The sequence below is a fragment of the Leopardus geoffroyi genome, chromosome D1, assembly GCF_018350155.1.
Source record: "Leopardus geoffroyi isolate Oge1 chromosome D1, O.geoffroyi_Oge1_pat1.0, whole genome shotgun sequence".
In the NCBI taxonomy this organism is placed as follows: domain Eukaryota; kingdom Metazoa; phylum Chordata; class Mammalia; order Carnivora; family Felidae; genus Leopardus; species Leopardus geoffroyi.
In genome coordinates this window covers 39,742,559-39,768,527 of record NC_059329.1, presented here as the reverse complement: position 1 = coordinate 39,768,527, position 25,969 = coordinate 39,742,559, and the positions used below count along the sequence as shown (strand labels likewise).

General features: G+C 42.0%; 1 protein-coding gene and 1 non-coding gene across 4 annotated transcripts; both read left to right on the top strand.

The window, feature by feature from the left end:
* The first annotated feature begins 1,699 nt into the window (after window positions 1-1,699).
* On the top strand, window positions 1,700-25,442 carry MED17 (mediator complex subunit 17). 3 transcript variants are annotated; one of them, XM_045483618.1, is made up of 13 exons: window positions 1,727-2,162; window positions 5,182-5,348; window positions 7,208-7,427; window positions 9,559-9,695; window positions 10,013-10,097; window positions 10,460-10,612; window positions 11,811-11,941; window positions 12,617-12,801; window positions 15,947-16,069; window positions 16,816-16,953; window positions 21,637-21,754; window positions 23,519-23,678; window positions 24,877-25,442. In XM_045483618.1, the coding sequence occupies exons 1-13, from the start codon at window positions 1,913-1,915 to the stop codon at window positions 25,086-25,088; spliced, it is 2,079 nt and encodes a 692-aa protein (XP_045339574.1). In that variant the 5' UTR covers window positions 1,727-1,912; the 3' UTR covers window positions 25,089-25,442. The 3 variants fall into 3 exon arrangements, 2 of the variants coding, with proteins under 2 accessions (XP_045339575.1, XP_045339574.1); XM_045483619.1 differs by lacking the exon at window positions 15,947-16,069 and having other exon boundaries at window positions 1,700-2,162; XR_006713928.1 differs by lacking the exon at window positions 24,877-25,442 and having other exon boundaries at window positions 1,724-2,162; window positions 21,620-21,754; window positions 23,519-23,626.
* LOC123602820 lies at window positions 6,333-6,468 on the top strand. The gene has a single exon (XR_006714587.1). It is a non-coding gene; the product is annotated as a small nucleolar RNA SNORA46 (small nucleolar RNA).
* Window positions 25,443-25,969: the final 527 nt, after the last annotated feature.

Here is a 25,969-nt window from a genome sequence, read left to right as displayed (position 1 = left end):
AGACCTATATCTTGAAGTAGAACCCACCAGCCGAGCCCAGCCTCAATTCTGATTCTCAGGTGTGTAAGCTAACCCAGATGAGATAGCAGTTGCCAGGGCCAAAATGCAGAAGTATGAGCACCTTAAAAAGATGAAATGAAAAGTATGGTTAAAACCAAGCACACTGGGGCGCCTGGGTGGCTCAGTCAGTTAAGCGGCTGACTTCGGCTCAGGTCATGATCTCGCAGTCCGTGAGTTCGAGCCCCGCGTCGGGCTCTGTGCTGACAGCTCAGAGCCTGAAGCCTGTTTCGGATTCTGTGTCTCCCTCTCTCTGCCCCTCCCCCGTTCATGCTCTGTCTCTCTCTGTCTCAAAAATAAATAAACATTAAAAAAAAAATTTTTTTTTTTAAACCAAGCACAGTGATGGGCACAAAATTTAAAATAAAGTATTAAAAACTTTTACAAACTTATGCATAGAGTACAGTGGTTCTCAAACATGATTGTGCAAAAGAATCACTTGAGCTTGCCAAAAATAGGTTCCTCTCTTGAAAATTCACACTCCCAACACACTCCCACATATTGTTTCCTTAGAGACTGACACCAGGGAAATCTTATTTTCCTAAACACCTTAGGAAATAATTAAAAAACTTAAATGTATCTTGGTCAGTACAAAACTTGAAAAGCCTCATGATTGACGTGGGGTCGCGAATAGTCAGGGAAGAATTCTTGAGACGTTTTTGGTGCAAAAAAGGTGCTTTTCTTATAAAACGGGGCCAGGACCCCATGGGCTGGGCAGAAAGAGCTGCACTTCGGCTTTGTGAAGCTGGCGCTTCTGTATGTACTTAGTGCTCAAGGGGGGACATGCAGAGAGTATTAGATCCTAAATGTCTTCTCGAAAGATTTCTCTGGTGCGTATCATGCAGCTCGATACTAATAACTATCGGTGAGATGTAGAGGCGGTCATGAGACCCTTTAAAAATGCAGCCGTCAGCATCTATTTGATCTTTATCAAAACTATGCACACTATAGGTCAGCCTTCTGGGCTAAAGGTGAACACTTTTCTGCTCATATCCTTCATCGATGATAAATGGTATACACAATTCCTTAAATAGGAGTTTTGCGATATCTGTCCTCCTCTGTGGAATTAATACTTATGACATAGTCTCGGGCACTCAGACTGTTAAGTTTTACCACTGCTTCTTAACCCTTTAAGTATTGCTTATCTCCATTACTCAGGCATAAAATAAAAATTAAGCTCATATTACATGCCAGTGTCTATTATTAAGCTTGCTGGAGATAGTCCCTCTCCAGGAGTTTACCACTAATGGGAAAACAGATAATAAGCACGATGTATTGTTTTCCTCAAATTACATCTTCGTTTTATCACTCTTCAGACATGTTTCTTGAGGTGTAAGCCCTCAAATCTCACATTCTCAGAAGGACGCCCATTGCTAAGACCCAGGGACCCATTCATTTCCTTTTCCCGACTTCTTTCCGGCCTTCTCCAGCTTTCCGCCTTCCATCGCTTCAAGCAAGTAACTTTTAAAACGCAGATGAACACCACGGACCAGCCCGCCCGCGCCCTCGGCACTAAGATCCCTTCCCACCGCCCTCTGCCGGCCACGCCTCCTTACAGACGGGGAAGTTTTTCCCGGCGCTGCACTGGGATTCACCGGAAGCGCTCCCCCCGGAAGCGTGGAGAGCCAGCGCCTGCCAGTCGGGTTCCGGGAGTTTCCGAGCGGGGGCGGGGAACTGCAGTGCATTCTGGGAAAGCCGCCAAGCCCTCGGCTTTGTTTGCCGCCCCAGCGCGGCGTTTGGTTTCCGGAGGTCCGCAGAAGCACTGCGGTTCCCGGCTTGCGGGCTTTCCTCGGAGGCGCCTCTCCTTCCCACCTCGGGTTTTGGCTCGCGCGGCAGTCCTCCCGACGCCGCCAGCATGTCTGGGGTGCGCGCTGTGCGGATCAGCATCGAGTCGGCCTGCGAGAAGCAGGTCCAGGAGGTGGGCCTGGATGGCACTGAAACGTACCTGCAGCCGCTGTCCATGTCGCAGAACCTGGCGCGCCTGGCCCAGCGGATCGACTTCAGCCAGGGTTCGGGCTCCGAGGAGGAGGAGGCGGCGGGGGCCGAGGGGGACGCGCAGGACTGGGCTGGCGCCGGGTCCAGCGCAGACCAGGACGACGAGGAAGGTAAGGCCCGTGTGTGCTACTCCAGTCCGCGGGCCGGTCTGGGGACCCCGGTACCCGCCCAGGTAATGCCACCCTGCGTCTCCCGTGCTAGACGAGATGCGGTGCGTGGGCGAACTTTGAAAGTAACTTCAGTGCGGAAGAGTGATCGTGCTCACTGTGGTCTTTTCACAGCCTGACGATTTAGGGCGCTGCCTGCCTGCTAATACTCCTTATCCTTCTGCACGTTTTCTTGAATTGGAGCATTTGAGGCACTGTCACTGATGAAGCGTTTAAGTCTGTTATGGGGCATACTTGGTGAAGAAGCCTGCGGTTCATATCGCGGCTCTGCCACGTCTAGTCGAGTTACTTTGCAATGTGGATGATGCTAATTACACCTACTGAAAAGAGAGAGAGGTCTGTATTGACTGGAATATAAGATAAAGTCTAAGAGGTAGGCTGGGACCAAATCGTGTACAGCCAGTAGGCCAAGATAAGCATGTGACTTTTATTAGAAAGCCAACTGAAAGCTTTTGAAGGATTTTAAGTAGACTGATGATTCTGTTTTTAAAAAGATTATTTTGGGGCACCTGGGTGGCTCATTGGGTTAAGCGTCCAACTTGGGCTCAGGTCATGATCTCACAGCTCCCTGAGTTCCAGCCCTGCGTGGATCTCTGTGTTGACAGCTCAAAGCCTGGAGCCTGCTTGGGATTCTGTGTCTCCCTCTCTCTCTGCCCTCCCCTGCTCGTGCTCTGCCTCCCTCTCTCTCTCAAAAACAAATGAACATTTTTTAAAAATTAAGAAAAAAAAGATTATTCTGGATCCTATGCAGCGAAAGGATTACAGGGAAAATGAAACTGGAAGGAGGGAGACTGGTTAGGAGAGAATTATAGAAAAAGTGTGAATGGGTTTTGGATTTTCATTATTGTCAGGGATAAAAAATAGTCACAATGATTTAGGTATGTGCAACAGACCCTGTGTAAATGGGAATTTAAAGATGGCATTTCAAATCAGTGGTGTTAGGATAACTGGGGGTCCATTTGGGAGTAAAAAGCAAATACTGCCTCCTACTTCACACTCAGATTAGTTCCACAAGGATTGAAATACAAATGAAGAGAATAAAGTAAAAATTGGAAGGAAACTATAATTATAAAACTTTGGGAGTAGAAGAGACCTTCTTAAGATAGGAAATACAGAAAATATAAAGACAAAGAGACAGATTAATTACATAAAAATTTAAAATAATAACAGAAAAAGGTGCCATGAACAAAGTAAGAAAATAAATGACTGGGAAAAGTATTTGCAACATACAGGACACATAGTAGTCAATATCCCTGCTATTCAAAGATTCCCTTCAAAATTGGGGGGGGGGGGGGGGGGGGGAAGACAAGGCACTGGAAAAATAGCCCAAAGGCATAAACAGCTCACAGGAAAAGACTTCAGATCTCACAATTAGGGGGAGGCAAATTAAAACACTATTCTGTGCATTAGCAGCAACATAGTATCCAGTGTTGGGAATGTGAATTGGTAAAGCCTTAGCAGTTCACTATGTGTCAAAAATGTTAAACGTGTATCTCCTTTGACCTACTAAATCATGGCTAGGAATTTAACCTACAGAAAAAGTTGTCCACGTACACAGATGTGTGTTCAGCATGTTTACCATTACTGACATTATGGAAAGCAACGTACGTGTCCGTTAAATAGGAATGGTTAAACTTACTGTACAGCTATGCTCCAGAATGTCAAATAGCGTTAAAAGAATGAAATAGACCTATGTACTGACATGGAAGTAGCTGTAGGACATATTAAGTGAGGAAAAAAAAAAAAAAAACAAGTAATAGAAACATGGAAGTAAATGTATATAAATGCATCGAAAAACAGTTGGATGGGTACACCTCAACTGTTAATATTGATTACTTCTCGGGATGGGCCAGAACTAGGGGTGGGGAACAAAGGAAAACTTTTACTTTTTTACTCTATAACTCTATTTGAACTCTATATAATGAGCATGTATTTGGTGGAATTTAACGAAGTGATTTAAGAGGTTGGAAGGCATGTTAACAGTTTTTAATATCGGAATGCTGCCCTTATAGATCATTTAAAAAAAATTTTTTTTTAAGGTTTATTTTGAGGGAGAGAGAGAGAGAGCCCGCATGTGCGTGGCAGTGCGGGGAGAAGGGCCGAGGGAGAGAATCCCAAGCAGGCTCCTCCCTGTCAGCAGAGAGCCCAAAGTGGAGTTGAACTCAGGAATGTTACCCAAGCCTACCTGAGCCAAATCTTGGCCTGAGGCAAAATCAAGAGTCAAGTCATTTATCTGACTGAGCCACCCAGGTGCCCCTGTAGGTCACTTTTATTTTTGTACTTTAATGTATTTTGGAAATTCTCTCGTTATTCAAGTTTTGGTTTGTTTGTTTGTTTGTTTGTTTGTTTAATGTTTCTTTTTGAGAGAGAGACACAGAGTGTGAGTAGGGGAGGCGCCCCTCAGTTACTCAAGTTTTAAAAGCTGGAAGAAAAGGGTTATTTAAAAGTCTTGCATTCGGGGCGCCTGGGTGGCTCAGTCGGTTGAGCATCCGACTTCGGCTCAGGTCATGATCTCACAGCTCGTGAGTTCGAGCCCCGCGTCGGGCTCTGTGCTGACAGCCCAGAGCCTGGAGCCTGCTTCTGCTTCTGTGTCTCCCTCTCTCTCTGCCCCTAACCCACTCACATTCTGTCTCTGTCTCTCTCAAAAATAAACATTTAAAAAAAAATAAATAAAAGTCTTGCATATATTGAAAAAAAAATACTGAAATGATTACCTGTAATGTTGGAATGTTAGATTTAAGCTGTGGAAATTAGATATCATGTTTGTTTTGCCATTGTAGGAATGCGAGCTTAAATATTAACACAAAGATTCAAGAAAGGGTACGTGGAATGGGATAAAACAGGAAGCGATTTGAAATGAAAGTCATTGTTCTTTTAGTACTTACAACATCTCAGTGAGATTTCTGCCTTCTAGTCAGTGTAACTCATACCTGTGTGTTTCTTTTTTTCTTTCTCTTTTTAGGGTTGGTAAAATTTCAGCCTTCTCTTTGGCCCTGGGACTCAGTGAGGAACAATTTGAGAAGTGCCTTGACAGAGATGTGTGTTCTGTATGATGTCCTTAGTATTGTTAGAGATAAAAAATTTATGACTCTTGATCCCGTCTCTCAGGATGCACTTCCTCCAAAACAGGTATTTGTGGGTTTTAATTGAATAATGATGCCATTTTATTGAGTCCCAGGACCACTTTTCAGGCTGTGTGCCTTCTGTGCTCTTTGCCTTTCATGCAAAATTAAGTCCAGATGAAGCTGTGAAGACTGGTTCAAAACAAAGGTGTGAAACCCCATCTCCTTTATTTATCATTTTATTAATGGTCCTGAGACCCTTAGAGGAGTTAAGTTTCATTAATAATATAACACTTGAAAGTTTCCCAGATCTTAACAAATTCTTACAGCCCGGATCATTGGTCTGTAGTGTATTACACAAAAACGTGATAGTGAAATGGCTGTGGAGTCAGACAGACCTGGGTTCAAATCCCACCTCTGCTGTCATTAGTCCTGGGTCCTTCAGCAAGTCAGTTTTTTCAAAGTCTCACTTTTCCCCTCAACCTGTTTCTAGGGCCTGGTTTAAAAAGGCCAAATTATGAAAGCTAGGTGAGATTGTTGCAGTTTGAGGAAGAGCGTGTTTAATTTTTGAGCACGAGAGGATGAAAGGGAGGCAACAGAAGGATGCACTAGTGAATGGAAAGTCTGAAATGAAGGAGGCCACTTGGGAGGTTCTCAAGGAAAAGCAGCATTAGGTCCACGACCAGGTTAATGGCGAGAAGAGGAAGGAATGGTTGTTCTTGCCCATTTGTATGTAAAGTGCATTGAATGTACTTACTCATGTGGTAATAGTTTCGGAATCTAGAAACTGCCATGCTGGAAGACTTCTTAGAGATCATTCAGCCTGGTTCCTTCGTTGTACAGAGAGAACACCGAGGCCCAGAGGGATGCGTGACACATTCCGAGGCAGCACAGCCCGTGGTTAGAGAGCCAAGACCACAACTCTGGCTCCTTATTCCTAGCCCACGGCCTTTACCTGTGCTCTTCCCAGAGAGGGGTCTCCAGGAATTTCTTGATCTCTCCAAGAATTTAGAATTCACTTCCCTGATACGGTCCAAAGATTATTGTGACCAGCACTATTCTTTAAACCTGTGGATGGGAATTTTCCCCGTTCTTGGTTACGCTGTAGTGCGAAAGAATTCCTGGCTCTTTCTCTTGCGCAGCTGACCTGCCATTCTGCTGTTGCTATGTAGAGTTAAGGAACATAACTATTAAGAAAATTAAAAATGTATTACGTTTTAAAAATTGACAAGTGATTATTGTGACATTTTATGAAACTTGGTGATTTTGATTCATGCAGCCAGAAGACTTTTCTTCTGTTAAATTTGGCTTATTTGGAAGTGTATCCGGTTACTAGAGTACACAAATCGGTGGTGATTAATGGGTATTTAGGCATGTACATATAATACATAGATTATGCTATCTGATCAGTTTTCCAGAAATCAGCCTTCAGTGAAGTGCATTAATTTTAATGCTGTGTGGCTTCAGTCTTTATTCCAAAGGCACATTGGTAGCTTGCCATCGTGTAATTATACAGCTGTACTCATTGGGGTCATTCATTTATTCCAGAAATCAAGTAGTAGGTGCTGAGCATTGTTCTAGCGTCCGTGGACATAGTGGGTCTTGCCATCGTGGGTGACTTTGAAGCAGGGATTACAGAGAACGGTATACACGTGGCCGGGGGTGGGCATTTGTACGACACGAGAGGGAAACCCCATCTAGACTGGGCAGAGTTCACATGAGTTCTGATTTGTAGTCCAGTGTGGTGTTTGTGGTTTAACATAAGTTCATTTGAGTTGACGGGAGAAATAGTTAAGGTTGTTATTTTTCAAAAAAACCGTGCTTTTCTTTAATTTCTTAATTTTCTCCTGAGTAGGTATTTTATTATTGAGAAATGTTGAAATCATTTACAAATACAGAACTGTATGGTTGGATTGTTTTTGCTAGAACCCTCAGACACTGCAGTTGATATCTAAAAAGAAGTCGCTGGCTGGAGCGGCACAGATCCTATTGAAGGGGGCAGAAAGATTGACCAAATCAGTCACTGAAAACCAAGAAAATAAGCTGCAAAGAGACTTCAACTCTGAGCTTTTGAGATTACGGCAACACTGGAAACTCAGAAAAGTTGGAGATAAAATTCTTGGAGATCTGAGCTACAGAAGCGCAGGTATAGATCATTGTTAGAAACAGTCCTTTTAAGCTGTAGCTTGTCACAAAACTATACAGGGTTGACTGTGATGTTTATACGTATGGCTATAATGTATGGCTTCTTAGTTACGGGTTACATTTTGAAATTTTAATTTCTGTACACATAAGCCTGATAAGCTAAAATTACTCATATAGCCTTATAAGTGAATATATAGAGAGGGAGGGAGGGATTCAGTTTGAAAATCTTTAGATGCATTTAACAGAAAGCTTATGTGCTAACACACCCGGAACCATAATTGACATTTTAGAGATAAAGGAGCTAGGACTGGACTCGATCAGGGGCTCCTTTGTAACCCTTAAAAATTAAGCAAAAGGGGCACCTGGGTGGCTCAGTTGGTTAAGCATCTGACTCTTGACTTTGGCTCAGGTCATCATGTCATGGTTTGGGAGTTTGAGCTCCACGTCAGACTCTGTGCTGACGGTGCAGAGCCTGCTTGGGATTCTCTCTCTCTCTCTCTCTCTCTCTCTCTCTCTCTCTCACTTTCTCACTCTCTCACTCTCTCTCTCTCTGCCCCTCCCCCATGCTTGCACATGCTCTCTCTCTCTCTCAAAAAATAAATAAAAATAAGCTTAAAAAGTTAAAAAAAAAAAAAAACTGAGCATAAAAGGAAAAAGAAATGTTTCCATTCCACCTTAATTCTTTTTTTCTCCATTAAGTCATCTAAGCTGTTGTCACATCCTGGGTTAAGGGAGAGAGTGGTGAAAACACTTTGCCTTTTGCCCCATTCTACCAAGGTTGCAGGAATATATTTTGTTGGCATATACCAAAATTTGATGATCTTGAATTCACATCTGTTTGTACAAACTTTTTATTGTTGACCTATAATACGTTTCCGGAGGTAATCATGCTGCTGTCTTGTAAGCCACTAAGGTGTATTCAGAGGAGCGACACAGTAAAGGTTTACAAGACTCCCAGCTCAGTGGACTAAAAGCTTTGAGTGCCAAGGGACAAAGCAAGGAGCCCTGGCTGTGATCACCATGGTAACAAGAGAGTGATAGTTTAAAAAGACTCATTTGCCAGAGGGAGCCATCGTTGTCCTACCATTAAAAGCAGGCAAGGTGAGGTGGTTTAAGTCAGTACCGGAGAACCTAATTGTCTCAGCATTTGATGTAAATTGGGGAATTCTGAAGGTAAAATCCTGTTTCAAGATGACCAAGACTTTTTTCTGGTTTTTTTACATATTTTTAAAAATTAATTACTTAATTATTTCATTTACATCCAAGTTAGCATATGGTGCAATAATTTCAGGAGTAGATTCCAGTGAGTCATCCCCTATGTATAATACCCAGTGCTCATTCCAACAGGCGTCTTCTTTAATTTCTCTTACCCATTTAAAATGCCCATCCCTCAACCCATAACCCTCCAGCAAACCTCATTTTATTCTCTGTATTTAAGAGTCTCTTATGTTTTGTCCCTCTCCTTGTTTTTATATTGTTTTTGCTTCCCTTTCCTTACGTTCATGTTTTGTATCTTTTTTTTTTTTTAAATGTTTTATTTATTTTTGAGACAGACAGAGACAGAGCATGAGCAGGGGAGGGGCAGAGAGAGAGGGAGACACAGAATCCGAAGTAGGCTCCAGGCTCTGAGCTGTCAGCACAGAGCCCGACGCGGGGCTTGAACTCACAAACCATGAGATCATGACCTGAGCCGAAGTCGAATGCTCAACCGACTGAGCCACCCAGGCACCCCTCATCTGTTTTGTATCTTCAAAAGTCATATGAAGTCAAGATATTGGTCTTTCTCTGGCTAATTTCGCTTAGCATAATATTCTCTAGTTCTGTCCACGTAACTGCAAATGGCAATATTTCATTCTTTTTGATTGCTGAGTAATACTCCATTGTAGATGTGTATAAATGTGTGTGTGTGTATATATATATATATATATTTATACACACCACATCTTCCTTATCCATTCATCCATCGATGGACATTTGGGCTCTTTCCATACTTGGGCTATTGTTGATAGCACTGCTATAAACATTGGGGTGCATGTGCTCCTTTAAAACAGCACACCTGTGAAATATTATATACTTAAGGTATGTTAAATTTATGCGTTGTTTCTATTTTCTTGTTTTTAATACCCCATTAGGATCTCTCTTTCCCCATCACGGTACATTCGAAGTAATAAAGAATACAGATATTGATCTGGATAAGAAGATACCTGAAGATTACTGTCCCCTCGATGTACAAATTCCTAGTGATTTAGAGGGGTCTGCATATATCAAGGTATTTGCCAAAGTATTTTTTTTTTTTTTTTAATGTTTACTCTTGAGAGAGGGAGACCACACAAGCAGGGCAGGGGCAGAGAGAGAGGGAGACAGAGAATTCCAAGCAGGCTCCGTCTACGCTGTCAGCACAGAGCCCGATGTGGGACTCAGACCCACAAACTGAGGTCATGCCTTGAGCCGAAGTCAGACATGAGCCGAAGTCAGACACTCAACTGACTGAACCACCCAGCTGCCCCTTGTTAAAGTATGTTTTAGTAATTTCTTCACCCAGAAGTTAATTTGCTAACATTTTCTCATGTTTTTATTGTCCCATAGGTTTCAATTCAAAAACAGGCTCCAGACATAGGTGACCTTGGCACAGTCAACCTCTTCAAACGACCTTTGCCCAAATCCAAACCAGGTGTAGTTATGTTCTGTCCTCTAACTTTTGGTCCTTTCTGAGCTTACATTCCCAAATAAACTGGTGATAAACGTAGATAGGAAAAGTCGGTACTCTGGAGTAAAGACAATTAGAAATTTATCCGGAATATATAATCTGTTAATTAACCGTTGGTGAATAGCTGTGCAATCTTTTTTTTTAAGATCGAACTTCTTTACCAGCTTTCTATGTAAACGAAAGGAAAATTTTTGAGTTTTGGGAAAGATATGCTGTAATACAGTGTTTTCTGAACTTTTGTCGTATGCATTCAAGTCCCCACTTAAGCGAATTAATGCATAATCCGGTCAGATAATTGATATATACATATGTCCCCTGTCTTTCAGGTTCCCCACATTGGCAGACGAAATTAGAAGCAGCACAGAACGTTCTCCTGTGTAAAGAAATTTTTGCGCAGCTCTCTCGGGAAGCCGTTCAAATTAAGTCACAGATCCCTCACATTGTGGTGAAAAACCAGATTATCTCTCAGCCCTTTCCAAGTAAGAGCAGCCAACTGTTTTGAGTTTATAAATAGGACTTTGTGGTTTGGGGAACAGGGCAGAGGGGCTAGTTACATAGTTGGCTGCGTTGAGGGAACAGTAAGGGCGAAGCGGTAGTGTGCTGTCCATAATGGTGGCTCATAAAGCGCGCAAGACACAGCACGTCTCCAATTCTAGTCTGTGTCCTAAGTAGTGTCACTCCTGGATTTTAAACCACATACGCGAAAAACGTGTACTAGCAAGGCTGTTATTCAGCAACAGTTGCTTTGAGGTGTCTGCTGACAACGTTCGTGGACTATTTTCCAGGGATCCTGTCCTCCTAGCTAAATAAGATGTCAGTCAGACAGTGGTTATTAAATACCCGTAAATTCCTAAATTTGTGGAAATTGGGATTTTAATTATATTATTATTCAAGAGCAGTTGGAATTGCCCTGGAGATCAATTTGTTGTTAGCCGTGTCACTGATTTTTGTTTGTTTTTAAAATTGTGAGATGTAGCTTCTTGAGTCTTGTCAAAGGAATGGGTTTTACAAGTGAAAAATTCCATCCATGCTTTCATGACAGCAAGGAAGAGTATTTGTCTTTTTTCTAATCAGCAAGACCAGATACCCACTTGGTGGGGTTTTTTGTTGTTGTTTTTCCAAGGTGTTGTTTTTGTTTTTTTTTTTTTAATATTAATTTTTGAGAAGAGAGAGTGAGCATGGAGTAGGGGCAGAGAGAGAGGGAAACAGAATCAGAGGATTGGAAGCAGGCTCTGTGCTGACTGCAGAGAGTCTGATGTGGGGCTTGAAGTCATGAACCGTGAGATCATGACCTGAGCCGAAGTTGGACGCTGAACTGACTGAGTCCCCCAGGCGCCCCAACTGTTTTTGTTTTTTCAAAAATGGTGTTGTGTTTTTTGTTTTTAATTTAAAGGCAAGAAGAAACTAATTAGCATACAGTTTCTGTTGAACTCTCTTTATCCACAGCTCAAAGTCAACAGCCACGTTGTAGGTCAATAGAACTTGAATTGTTAAAATAGGTGATGGTTTATTGTATTCCTGAATAGTCATTTTGGTGTGAAAATGGTAATCGTGAAGCCTGATCTCCAAGTTTAGAATGCTCTTTTGAGAAAGGGCTGTGATTATACTTTATGAAGACAGTTGTGCTTTTCTATATCTTCGGTTATTTGCATCTGTCCTACTTCTTTTTATAAATAGGCTTGCAGTTACTGATTTCTTTGTGCCATTCCTCAAATGATAAGAAATCCCAAAAATGTGCTACTGAGAAGCAAAGTCCAGAGGACCATCTTTATGTCTTAGAGCATAATTTGCATCTACTAATTAGAGAGGTAATGGAATAAATGTCTCTTCTTGCGTTTTGGTAAGCATACCCAGTGCGGTGAATGTGCACAGGCTCCTCTCTGCTGAGTCCTCATTATTCCCCTAGTGATGGCTTTCACCGTCTGTGATGTGAAGGATCCTTGCTCTGTGTTCGGGGAATACGCCGATAATCAGAATTCTCAGTCTGTGTTCACAAGCTTAGCTTCTAGTGGTAGAAATAAACCTGAAGCTTGATACAGAAGCACCAGGAAAGTGTGCAGAGTGCAGGGTGCAGAGGGAAAAGTGATTCTGATTGAGTGATGGGGAAAGTGTCATGCCAGAGCCTGTGAACAGGATAGTTATTTCAGGACATATTCTGCTTACAGGTTAACTAGAACTGTGTTTGCAGAGTGCTGGCTCACAGTTTAGGCTAATTTCAAAAGAATCCCCTGAGAAACTTAATAGAAATATGTATTCCAGCCTCCCCTGCCTTAAATATGTAAGTATTAGTTGCTTTAAGGAAAAAAAAAAGTTTTTTAAATTTGCAATTGTTTACGGTGACAGATGTTAACTAGGATTATTTTGAATCATTTTACAGTATATACTAACATCAGGTCATGATGTTGTCTGCCTTAAACTAATACGTTCTATGTCAGTTATGCTTCGGTATGAAAATTAACTGAAAATGGCTATTCTTGTTACAGTTTCATAAACAGACCTTGAGTTCCATCACGATGCCTCATCCAGCAAGCGCACCTTTTGGTCACAAGAGAATGAGACTTTCGGGTCCTCAGGCTTTTGATAAAAACGAGATCAATTCATTACAATCCAGTGAAGGGCTTCTGGAAAAAATAATTAAACAAGCAAAGCATATCTTTCTGAGGAGCAGGTAAAGATGAACAAAGTAATGGTTTTTCTTCAAAGCTTCAGTCGTTTTTCCTTTATTACTTACCTCCTATGCATTATTTTTGGCATGCTGTAACCTTTTGTGCCAGGAAGGGGAAGGGGGGTGTGGGATAAGAGTTGACACGGATGGTCCTGTCAGGTGTGGGGAAGACTTAGCTTCAGGGCCCATGTAACTTACAAGATGGCTTCTGACGCTGGCTGCAGTTTCGGAAGGCACCTGACTAGGAGTATGCCCTGAACCCCACACCTTCTTCAGTGACCCATCCAGGAGATACTTGTTCCTGAACTGATTCTAATCTTTTTTTTTTTGAAGCTTTCCCTATTTTTTGGGGCTGTCTCACGTTTTAGGACTTGGGAAGGTGCTTTCCCATATGTTGACTTCTCTAGCTTTTGTTCTCTGGCATCAGATGGTATTAGTTATTTTCAGTGATGAGAAGTTTCCAACTTAGAGAAGTTGTACAACTTGCTCCAAGTGAGACTTCTAAAGAGTAGCAAAATCAGGGTTCATACCCAGCTCTGTGGAGCTCTGGAGCTCATTTTCTTGCTTCCATGCACACGACAGGAAAACCTTGGTCTGTGAGCGTAATTCGTTCGGAAACATGCTTGTCATCCAAAGCACTCTTCTCCTATCAAAGCGAATTTCAGGAACCATTGGCTCAGTTGTGATCATGTCACACTGGGTGTCACGTACTGTTCGAATTGTAAGACACGCTCGTTTATCAAGTTAATATTTGTTAGAAGTGTTTGCTTCTCTTGGGGAACACTAGCAGAACAAGTTACTTGCAACCGAAAGTTTTATGTTTACAAAAGAACTTGTACTTAAATGTGCCTTCTTCACATGCTAAAGGTTTGCGCACCTGAGTGGCTCAGTTTATTTTGAGAGAGACAGAGACAGTGCAAGTGGGGGAGGGGCAGAGAGAGAGGGAGGCAGAGAATCCCAAGCAGGCCCCGTGTGCCAGTGCAGAGCCCGATGCCGGTCTCAAACTCACAAACAGCGAGATCGTGACCTGAGGCAAAACCAAGAGTTGGATGGTTAACCAACTGAGGCACCTAAGTGCCCCAAGCATCTGACTCTTGATTTCAGCGTAGGTCATGATCTGGAAGCAGGGTCATGAGATTGAGTCCTACATGGGATTTCTCTCCTCTCTCCCCCTCTCTCTCTTTCTCCATCTCTCAAAACAAATAAACTTTAAAAAAGAAAAAAAGAAACATGTTGAAGGTGCTCTTGTATTTTAGTATTGTTCCTTGGTGAAGAGAGCTGTTTTTTTACTTCATTTAGAATGGTGCCTTGATAATATTCCAGACTCTCAGGTGTGGGCACACTGTGCTGTGGATGAGTGTTTATTTTTGATTTTTATTTTTTTTATGCTAATACAAGGCATGGTTTTCTTTTTAAATTTTTTTTAATGTTTTATTTATTTTTGAGAGAAAGAGACTGCGTGAGTGGGTGGGGGGGGGGGGGGGGGGCAGAGAGCGAGACACAGAATCCGAAGCCGGCTCCCGGCTCTGAGCTGTCAGCACAGAACTTGTACCCGAGAACTGTGAGATTATGACCCGAGCCAAAGTTGGATGTTTAACTGGCAAAGCCGCCCAGGCTCTTCTGCAAGTCATGGTTTTAATGGCACATACGTTTGTAGTCTTTAAATGGAAACCTAAGCCTGAAGCTTATAGTAAAATGAATTAGGAAGACATGTTCTGAGAAGACAGCATGGTGCAGTAAAAGGAATAAGAAATTTGGGGTAAAAAAATGTGCTTAAACCAGGGCTCAGGAGGCGCTTGGGTGGCCCAGCTGTTTGGGCATCCGACTTCGGCTCAGGTCATGATCTCACGGTTCCTGGGTTTGAACCCTGTGTGGGGCTCTGTGCGGTTTGTGGGTTAGAGCCCCACATTGGGCTCTGTGCTGACAGCTCAGAGCCTGGAGCCTCCTTCAGATTCTGTGTCCCCTTCTCTCTGCCCCTCCCCTGCTCGTGTTCTCTCTCTCAAAAATAAGTAAACATTAAAACAACAACAAAAACAGGGCTCAGTTACTTGCTAACTAACTTTGGGGCGTTTTTTTGTTTTTTTTAGTTTAAGTTTATTTATTTATTTATTTTTAGAGACAGCATGTGCATGAGTGGGGGGGTCGGGGGGGCAGAGAGAATGGGAGGGAGAGAATCCCAAGCAGGTTCTGCTCTGTTAGTGCAGAGCCAGACGTGGAGCTCAATCCCACAACCGCTAGTTCATGACCTGAGCCAAAATCAAGAGTCAGACGCTTAACTGACTGAGCCACCCAGGCGCTCCACTAACTTTGGTTTTCATATCTATGGCCCTCCACCTATTTCTCTGCCAGTTAGGGATATAGGAGTCTGGTCTTCAGGTCAAATGAAATAATATATGCAGAAGTTCCTTATAAACAATAAAATAGGGTAGGTTACTGTTGTCACTTTCATTTGTACGTTTCAGTTATAAAAACCTTTAACCTAAAGTCAGGGGAATGAAGGTAGCTATTTTTGGAATCCTCATACATTTTCAGAGTATTGTTATAGTGTTGGAGGCAGCAAAGCTTTAAAAATATTCCTGCGTTCCCCAGTTATAAAATAATTTTCCAACGTATCAACCCCATCTGTATAAATACCATACACAAGCAAGACCTGTTATTAACATGCTCATGTATTTTGATATATATGTGTGCTAGGGTATGTGTATCTTTTTTTTAAAATCTGGAATCGGGGCGCCTGGGTGGTTCAGTCAGTTGAGTGTCTGACTCTTGATTTTGGCTCAGGTCATGTGCTGGGGATTGTGGGATCTACCTCTGTGCTGCTTAAGATTCTCTCTCTCTCTCTCTCTCTCTCTCTCTCTCTCTCTCTCTCTCCCCCCCCCCCCCCTTCGTGGTCTCTCTCAAATTTAAAAAAAAAAAAAGGAAAACCCGGAATCACAAAATTTTATACCCTGCTTTCACTTAATATTATAAATGTTTTTATCTTTCATTAAATGCTTTTCAGAGATATTTTAATAGCTGTGCAATACCCCATTATCTAAACACTCCATGATTTCTTTTACCAATTCTCAGTCACTAGATACTTTTTGTTTCCAGTTTATTGAGGCATAATGCTAAGATCAGTGCTCACATACATATCTGTCTGCTGTAGGAATTTTTGGAAGAAATTCTGTCAAGGAAACAAATCCCAGAAAAGGAAGAGAAAGTTTAAGAGGTTGAAAGAAACCAGTACTGGAGCAGAAGCAGTGAAAGAGCAAACCCCAAACCCATTTATGTAAATGGCCTCTTGTCCTCAATGGCAGTTTGCATTTCTTCCCAATCAAGTACTGGAATCAGATAACTAGAAACCGGAGACCTCCAGTAGTCTCATTAAGTGTCATGAGTTATGCTTTGGTTCTGGGTAGTAGCTGTTTGATTAGTATGTTAGACTACCGGTTCTATACCTCAGCTTATGGCTGTGTCACCTTAGGCAAATTAGTAAGTGTGGCTAGACTGAAAAATAGAGATGATCATAGTGTCTACTTGACAGGGTTGTTAGTGAGATGAAACGATACAGTTCATGAAAGCACTTACTATGATCTGTGGTACATAGTGAGGAGTTAAATCATATTTCTCGTGTACATGTTTATCTTTCTTGGAGTGTAAGGTTTTCATTGTGCAGAACGGCTCCCTGGCTTCTCAGGAAAATGATTGTAGTTCCGTGATAGTAAATGGGCCTCCACTGTGGGTGTGCCATTTGTTACCAGGGACCAAATATTAACATCCATGAATGATTTCTATTCTCTTCAGACCTGAGGCAGATACCCTAAAAGTACCCTTCTTCCTCTGTTCTGATGAGTTTTCCTGAGAGAAAACAAATTGGAGTTCAAAGGAAATAAACCTTTTTTTAAGAAAGGTCTTTGCTTTTCAAATGTAGTATTTTTGAAACGTAGTCCTCCCGTTAACATTAATAAAGTGATTTATAATCTTACTATTTAAAATGGTAGCTTTTTAAAATTTTCACCTTCTTTTCTTTAAAAGAGCTGCTGCAACCATTGACAGCTTGGCAAGTCGCATCGAGGACCCTCAGATACAGGCTCACTGGTCGAATATTAATGATGTTTATGAATCTAGTGTGAAGGTTTTAATCACATCGCAAGGTTATGAACAGATATGCAAGTAAGTGTCAAAAATAAGTTGTTCGTTTCAAACGTTAAGTTGCTTTTTATATATTGATGTCTGCTGAATGATTATATCGAGATTTGGGGTTTTATTTGCTGCGGTGCCATAACATTCCAGTAAATTCTATCAACTGTAGAGGTTTTGTGCAAATGCGAGGTAAGAATGTCTGAAATAGTCTCCGTAAGGTAAATGTCACATATTTGAGTTGTGGCAAAAAATGAACCTCATCATTGAGCCGCCACACCTTACACTCTGGTCCGCTTCAGTTCTTGCTCGAGGCGGTGGCGAGTCTGGGGTATTTGAAGTGAGCAGGGCCATTTGTGTTAGAGCCTATACTCTCCATATTGTGCCTAAAACAGCCTAAGTTTTGTAGCTCTCCTGGCGGGGGAGATTAGAGGATTAAACCTGTGTCTAATCCAGTTCGTGATTATGCCCTTAAAATGGGGCTGAAAGCTGTGTCTGTAAAGGGGGTGAAATGACTTTTGTCCCGACCATTCACAGAGAAGTACTCTCCTTCACTTACATTCACAAATCACGGGCTAAGATACACGGGACAAATTGGTGGTTGCCAGAGGTTGGGAGGCGGGGTGGGCAAAAGGTACAAACTTCCATTTGTAAAAGTTCTGGGATCTAATGTACACCATGGTGACTATAGTTAATAATACTGTGTTGTATATTTGAAAGTAGCTAAGAGTAGATCTTGAAAGGTCTTATCACGGGAACAAAAATGGGCAGCTTATGAGGTGATGGGTGTTAACATACTACGATGATCATTTCATAAAATATATACACTTATTACATCATCATGTTCTACATACACCTTAAACCAATCAACGATGTGTGTCAATTATATTTCAGTAAAGTTGGGGAGAATAAACCAAGTTAATAAAATTAAGCTAGTAGCCATGGAAGGCATTTTGGCCTCCGTTTGAGCCTCTTTTGAAATTTAACAACTGGGGTTCCTGGGTGGTTCAGTCAGTTAAGCGACTAACTCTTGATTTCAGTCCAAGTCATGATTCCAGGGTTATGGGATTGAGCCCCATGTCAGGCTCTGCACTGGGTGTGGAGGCTGCTGGGTATTCTCTCTCTCTCTCTCTCTCTCTCTCTGTCTCCCCCCCCCCCCCCCGCCCCTCTCCTGCTTGCACTCTCTCTCAAATAAAATACTAAAAACTAAAATTAACAACTGACAGGATATAGTTAAGTCCCCTTCCCCAGGTCAGTCTGAGAGAGCCATTAGCAAACATTTATCAATGTCGGTGAGTACCTTTTCTTTTTCAAGTTTTAGTTGCTTTATTTCAGGCAGACCTAACTAGCCACTGTGCTCTCTCCGTTGAGCAAAACACACTGAAAACAAAATCACCACCCTCAGGAGTAGGAGAGTATAATACCCTTAAATTGTTGTTTGTTCATTTATTTATTTATTTAATGTTTGTTTATTTTTGAGACAAAGACAGAGCATGAGCAGGGGAGGGACAGAGAGAGAGGGAGACACAGAATCCAAAACAGGCTCCCGGCTATGAGCTGTCAGCACAGAGCCCATTGTGGGGCTCGAACCCACGAACTGTGAGATCATGACCTGAGCTGAAGTCGGACGCTTAACCGACTGAGCCACCCAGTCTTAACAATTTAAGAATTGTTATTTAAAAAAATTTTTTTTTTAATGTTTTATTTATTTTTGACAGAGAGAGACAGAGCATGAGTGGGGGAGGGTCAGAGAGAGAGGGAGACACAGAATCCGAAGCAGGCTCCAGGCTCTGAGCCATCAACACAGAGCCCGATGTGGGGCTCGAACTCACGGACCGCGAGATCATGACCTGAGCCGAAGTCGGACGCTCAACCAACTGAGCCACCCAGGCGCCCCAATTGTTATTTTTTTAATATAGAGACTTTAATTCACTTATTTTTCAAAAATGAAAAATCGCTAGGGAGCATGATGTAAAAGATCGGATATAGAAGATAAAGGAATACACAGTGGAAATCAGTCTTGCAACTTCCAGGAAAAGATGGTGGGGTGAAGGTAGATCATGGTTTTCTTCCCCTATACTATAGAGAAATAAGGAAATAATTGAGGTGACTTGGAGTGTGGTGGGAGAGTAGCCTTTGAATAAGGTAAAACAAGTTTGGCATGCATTTTAACTGTTACAGCTAGGTGATGGGGCCATTGGCTTTCATTGTATTTCATTGCATTACTTTTGTATATATTACTGTATATGCAAAATCTATTATGTACTTTTGCTTAAAATTTTCCACCATAAAACATTACGAGAAAGAGTACAAAGGAGTGGAAAAGAAAAAAATTGTCAGCATCGAGTTCTTTACGTTTACAAGACCGAACAAATGTGAGATTATGGTTTCAGGGCCCGGGGTAAAAGTTCTAAACTTCTGAGAAGAAGGATTGTTGATAATGTATCCTTGACAGCATCAGGAGGGAAAGGAAGTAGTAGAATGCCCTTTTCCTCATTTTTTATAGCTGGGGTCAACTTAGGTTATTTAAAGTTGAAAGTAATTCTCTTAGGACTTCCCAGAAGCATCTAAAAAGTTTCTACACATCCTTCTAGGAAAGTCTGTGCATTTACAAGCATATATATCCTACTTTTTTCCTACAATATTGTGTGCTTTTAAAATATTGAGACGTAATTCACATAAAAAATTTACTATTTTAGAGTGTACAGTTCAGTGGATTTTAGTATATTATTTATGTTGTGTATCATCACTAATTCTAGAACATTTTCCATTACCTCAAAAAGAAACCCTATACCTATCAGCAGTCATTCCCAATTTGCATGTTTTTTTAAATATTATATTGATGAATATTGGTGAATTGCATTAGGTTATATTGGTGAATAAGCATTCCTTACCACTACGTACAGATTTACTTCATTCTTTTTACAGCTTCATTGTGTTCATTGTATGTACCGTGACTTTTAATCAGCCTTCTGTTGATGAACATTTTATTGTATTTTTAAATATTTATTTATTTTTGAGAGAGCGCAGGTGGGGAAAGGGCAGAGAGAGAGGGGGATAGAGGATCCTAAGTGGGCTCTGCACTGACAGCAGTGAGCCTGGTGTGGAACTCAAACTCAGAGCCACAAGATCATGACTTGAGCCGAAGTCTGACGCCCAACTGACTGAGCCACCCAGGTGCCCCCTGATGAACATTTTAGTTGGATGCCAGCCAGGTAACTTGTACACGTGCAAGTACATCCGTAGGCAAGTATATCCGTAGGATAAAGCCCTCCAGGTGTAATTGCTGGGTCAGAAGATAAGGACGTTTAAACTTTGTGTTAATGTTACCGAATTGCTTTTCAAAGCGGTTGCCACACCTATGCTTCTACCAATAGTAATCATAATTTTTTTTAAGTTTATTTATTTTGAGAGAGAGAGAGAGCATGCACAAGTGGAGAAGGATCAGAAAGAGGAGGAGAGAGAATCCCAAGCAGGCCCTGCACTGACAGCGTGGATCCCGACACAGGGCTCAAACTCACAAACTGTGAGTCGAGCCAAAATCAATAATCAGACACTTAACTGACTGAGCCACTCAGGCGGGTGCCCCAGTACTCAGGCTTTTTACCATTTGGTTAAGTTTGTAAGTTTTTCCTTTTAAGCCTTCTGAATTTTGTGTTTTTCTTTGAAAGAAATATACTTTAAATAAACTTTTTATACGTTTATAGTATACTAAATATACTTTAAATAAACTTTTAATACGTCAAAATTACAATTTTACATAGATAATTGACACAATGTTTTATTCCTAAGTGGGCACTGTAAAGTCAAGTCTAAAAAAAGAAGTATTTTCAAATGTGAGGAGATAATAATGCTATTTTATCCTTCGGTTCATCTAGATGGTTTGATTTGGAGAATTTCATCTTTCTCGTAGATGTTGTATGCTAGTGCTAAAAATTTGTAAATTGGTTTGGAAGAGGGTCGTTATCTGCATGTTGTTTTATGAGTTTCTTTATTTGACCTAAGCCAAGTTAATAGAGTATATATTTTGACTTGTTTGCCGATTATTTCAGGAGAGGGTGTGGAGTTAATAAAAGCTTTTCCCTTTCCGTATGAGAATTTGATCTTCGGTTAACTCTTTAGCTATAGTCCCCTAGTAACATGCTAAGAAAAGATGCCACCTGTGTTACTAGGCAACATTGCTTTTGGCAAAAATGATCCCAAACTGGTAAAGTGGATCTGGACTGGAAGGAATTATAAACACCTGATGGAGGTGCCTTTGGCTTTTCCCAGATGGAGTGACTTCTCAAACTGGGCAGTATCTCCTGCGGGGGGGTCTGTGGAGACCATGTCTATGGAGTTGTCATGAGGACATGTGGCTCTTATACGGAATGAGGCTTCTAAGTCGGGGCAGGTCCCCCACATGCCCAGTGTAGATCTCATCTCAGTGCAGCAAAGGTGTGCAGATTGTCAGAGCAGAGTGGCAGTGGGTGTTGGACGGCTGGCAAGCTGGGCTTCCTCTCCTGCATCCTTCTGCGCGCATGGGTGACCTAGGGGCATCTGGTGGGAGTCTGACGGTTACCTTGAACCTAAGACAACCCCTCTCTCCCATGGGTGTGTTGGTGTAGGTTATCAAAATTGTTATTTTCGGTTTCTTTGGTGTTAAGGTTTAATGTCTGTGGCATCATATGAGGTAATTTTGAACATTTCTGATTTTTAGTATATGTGTCTATAAAGGTCCATTCAGCTGCAGTTGAATATCGGAGTTGAGCAGATCCGAGTTGTACACAGGGATGGAAGAGTGATCACACTGTCTCACCAGGAGCAGGAGCTACAGGACTTCCTCCTGTCACAGGTAAGAGTTACAGACCGCAAGTCTGGGGCCTCTTGCCCTTGTTACTGCTTAAAGAACAAAATGAGTAAGGAAGAGTTAAGGTATGTTATAAAAAGAAAGCTATTTTTGTCCGCCATCTTGCTTAATTTCTAGTGCACATTTGACAACTTAATGACTAATTGTGAAACTTTGATAAATTGTCCTAGATATATTTCCAGTTAGTTTGTGGTTAAGATGAAGGAGCAGCTCGGAGACTGTAAACTTCGGATTTCTCACGTTTGCCTGGGTTTACAGCCCCTTTGGGTCCACACAAAAGTGGAGAATTACCCCAGAAAACCAGAGGAGAGATCAGATACAAAACTCTAGAGACCCTCCATGATAATAAGTGGGATATTTTACTTAAGCCCTCAGATATAGTTCTTCCGTGTTAAGGAGCAGCATGGAAAGTGCTGGGTTCTAGTCCCAGGTACACCACAAATTTGCTTTGTGACGCCAGACAAATTTCTGGACCTTCCTTTCCTCTTCTGTAAAGTTAAGAATAGTATTTCTCCTGTGTTCTTCATGGAGTTATGATCCAGTGAAAAATTCACTTGTGGGAGAAAGGGTAGGTTTAGAGAAGCTAATACGCTTTTCACAATATACACATTTATATTTCACATAAAGCTGAAAAAAACATGCTCTCCATCCTAGAAGCAATAATCTTCTATACTGACTTCTTTCTTTGGTGCCAAGTAAATAAAATGCATTTGTGAGATACAGCAGTTCTTGGTTGATTACACTTAAACTGACTTTCGTGTCACACACACACATGCACGCACACAGAACTATATTGGGAGGCTGTTGGGTAGCTCCGAGAACCAATGGAAAGTCTAGAGAACAAGGCTGGCAGGTGGCGGAGATCAAAGGAAGCTGCCCGGTGAGAAGCACAGCCAGGACAGCGGCTGCTGTCAGTTGCCATCCTGACACTCCCACTGCCTTCATCGCTAGTGGCAGAGTGCGCTCTAACTTGCCCCTGTGCATTAGTCAGGGTTTTAGTAGAAAATAGGTGGCACTCAGTAATTTTTCTAAGGATTTGCAAAAGTGTGGGTGTAGGAGAACCGCCAGGGAAAGTGTGGTAACCTGGTGCTAGTACCAACCAGGTAACCAGGCCGGGGGGTGCTGAGTGGTCACCAGTCCTAAGCCAGAGGGATAAGGGGAGGGCTTGTAGGTGCCCTAAAGGGGGAGAGTCATGTGGAACAGGCCACCTTGGAAAAAAACTAGTCACCTTTCATCACTGGATACAAGCTCACGGGGAAGGGTACCGACCTTGCTTTCCTCTCTCTTTCGCCATCTTCTGGCTCCCATTACCTTGGTTGCTCCCGTTGTCTGAACCCACCCTGAAGCCAAATGATGTAACCATATGGGTCATCCTCTCTGGGTGGAGTAGGGTGGAGAGTGGATTTGCAGGGGTAACTGGAAGATACTCAGCACACCCCGCTGCCTTTGGAACTGCGCCACATTCAGTGATCCAGGTGGCAGTCTTCGGTTGGCCAAGTTTAGGTCACGTGTCTGTGCTCAAGCTGCCATCCGGCAGGGAAGGCGAGCATCAGGCTATTTTAGCCTCTGCGGTGGAAGGTGGGATCCTCCCCCGGTAATCACAGAGGAGGGTTCCTCACACAGAAGATAGGATTCCTGTCTGTGCTCAGCAGCAGACACCCCAACAAAAAGTTCACAGTCATGATGTCAAGCTACCGCAAAGTACATATCCATGGCAATTACACATAAAGTTTCCTTTTTCGTTCACAGATGTCACAGCATCAGGTGCATGCAGTTCAGCAGCTCGCCAAGGTTATGGGCTGGCAAGTGCTAAGCTTCAGTAATCACGTGGGCCTTGGACCCATAGAGAGCATTGGCAATGCCTCTGCCATAACGGTGGCCTCCCCGAGTGGTGACTATGCGATCTCAGGTACTGGCTGCTGCTTGGAATGTGAAGAGGCCTTTGGGAGTTTGGTCTTAACATTTACCTGTAATAGACATACTTGGGAGTCATTTATCTCTGCAGTGAGTTCATATAGCAGTTATGCTGAGCTTTTATCTGATCATAGCTATTATTCAGAGCAACAAATTATTCTCTTCTAGTGGTCTTAAAAATGTTTTGCTTGGTGACACATTTTCCTAAGAGATCTGAAAACTGCCATCAGCATCGTTACTCCTAAAGTTCAAAACCTTTGATGGATAAATGCTTTTTGAAAATGTACTGCAAATTGGCAAGAGTAATATCGGATCCTAAGGACATGACGGGATGGAACAGAGAGGAGAGGTGTTTTTGGAGTACTTGCAGCTTTAGTGTCGTCTTTTCTTCTTTCTTTCTTTCTTTTTTTTTTTTCTTACCGTTTATTTTTGAGAGGCAGAGAGAGAGCACAAGCAGGGGAGGGGCAGAGAGAGGGAGATACAGAATCTGAAGCAGGGTCCAGGCTCTGAGCTGTCAGCACAGAGCCTGACGTGGGACTCAAACTCCCAAACTGCGAGATCATGACTTGAGCCGAAGTCGGACACTTACCTGACTGAGCCACCCAGGCGCCCCTAGTGTGGTCTTTACTAATACCTGTTCTAAATATTTGAAAGAGTGAGCAATTAGAAATTTTTCCCCCAGAACCATGGTCTGAATCTGTAGGCTTGGTCATTTGTCCGATCTTTATTGATAAGAGTTTCAAAATACCCATTTCTTCTTCGCTGAGTAATGAAGCCTCATTAAAACCTGATGTTCGTAATTCAGAATAATCTTGCCTTCTCCCTCCCAGCCCTGATTCTGAACGTTTGAGTTTCCTTCTATATTAGATGTGTATCAAGTGTTTTAGAAAAAAAATAAATTGGTTTTCTGAAAATATACAGGACATACAACTTTCCTAAGCCAGAATTCATCTTGCCACATTTTTATGATACAAACAGTAATTCGTGAATATTTATACCAGCCTAGTATATATAAATCAGCAAGGTTTGTTTGGTTTTTTGCATATGAAAACGGACCAGCGCTTTTAAACAAGAGCTTTTAAGTGCATATGCAGAAAAGGTTTTTGTATTCGTGGTAGAATGAAGTTGTGGGACGCTTCCTTGTTTTCTAGTTTGGAAATTGACCATACTGATATTTTGGTTTTGCTCCGCAGTTCGCAATGGCCCTGAAAGTGGCAGCAAGATCATGGTTCAGTTTCCCCGGAACCAGTGTAAAGACCTTCCAAAGAGTGATGTTTTACAGGACAGCAAATGGAATCATCTTCGTGGTCCGTTCAGAGAAGTTCAGTGGAATAAGATGGAAGGTCGAAACTTTGTCTATAAAATGGAGCTGCTTATGTCTGCGCTCAGCCCTTGCCTGCTATGATCCTTGTTACCAGCACGGTCTCTGGATTGTTTTTTGGCAGAGAAGTTTCCAGAAACGGACTTGAGAAGATGAACCATTAAGCACAAGGAAGAGAAATTTTCCAAAGGAGTATTGTTTTAAAAAAATAATTAGCAGATGTTTACCTAGCATTTTGAAACCTTTCACTTTATAAGTGACGAGTGCTTTGAAATGCAGAAGCTTATGTACAGTTATAGGGTATATAGTATAGGGAGATGCAAAACAACTTTTTTTATGCAGTTAACTTGAAATGTTACTAATTTATGGGTTTGAATTAACTTTTTAAAATATTCCTTTGATGTTGACATCAAATAAAGCATATGGTTAAAAATTCCAGATACTCGTTGAACTCTTAACAACCTAAATGAATGGTCTTTTTTTTTTTTTTTTTTAAAAGAGCACTGATGATTTTAAAGTTTATTTATTGAGAGAGAAGAGAGCAGAGGAGGGGCAGAGAGAGGAGAGAGAGAATCCCAAGCAGGCTCTGTACTGTCATCGTGGAACCTGTCCCTGGGCTTGAGGTCACAAACTGAGAGATCATAACCTGAGCCAAAACCAAGAGTCAGTTGGTTGCTTAACCGACTGAGCCACCTAGGCACCCCAAATGAATTATGTCTTTTATCAACTCATCTCATTCTCCTATTCGTTAAAAAGATTGCTTAAGAATATACAAACGCTCTTATGACCCAGCTTTCGTACAGAGAGTGCTCACAGTGAAAGAAGACCTCTTCCCCTGAACTGGAAGGATCTACACGCTGGCAGGAAGATCCTCTCCCCCCTTGTGTAGCAGAGCTATTAAGGCTACGCTTGTCTTGGCAAATCAACCAGCTCTTCCTCCGATTGCCTTTATGTATGCCTGGGTC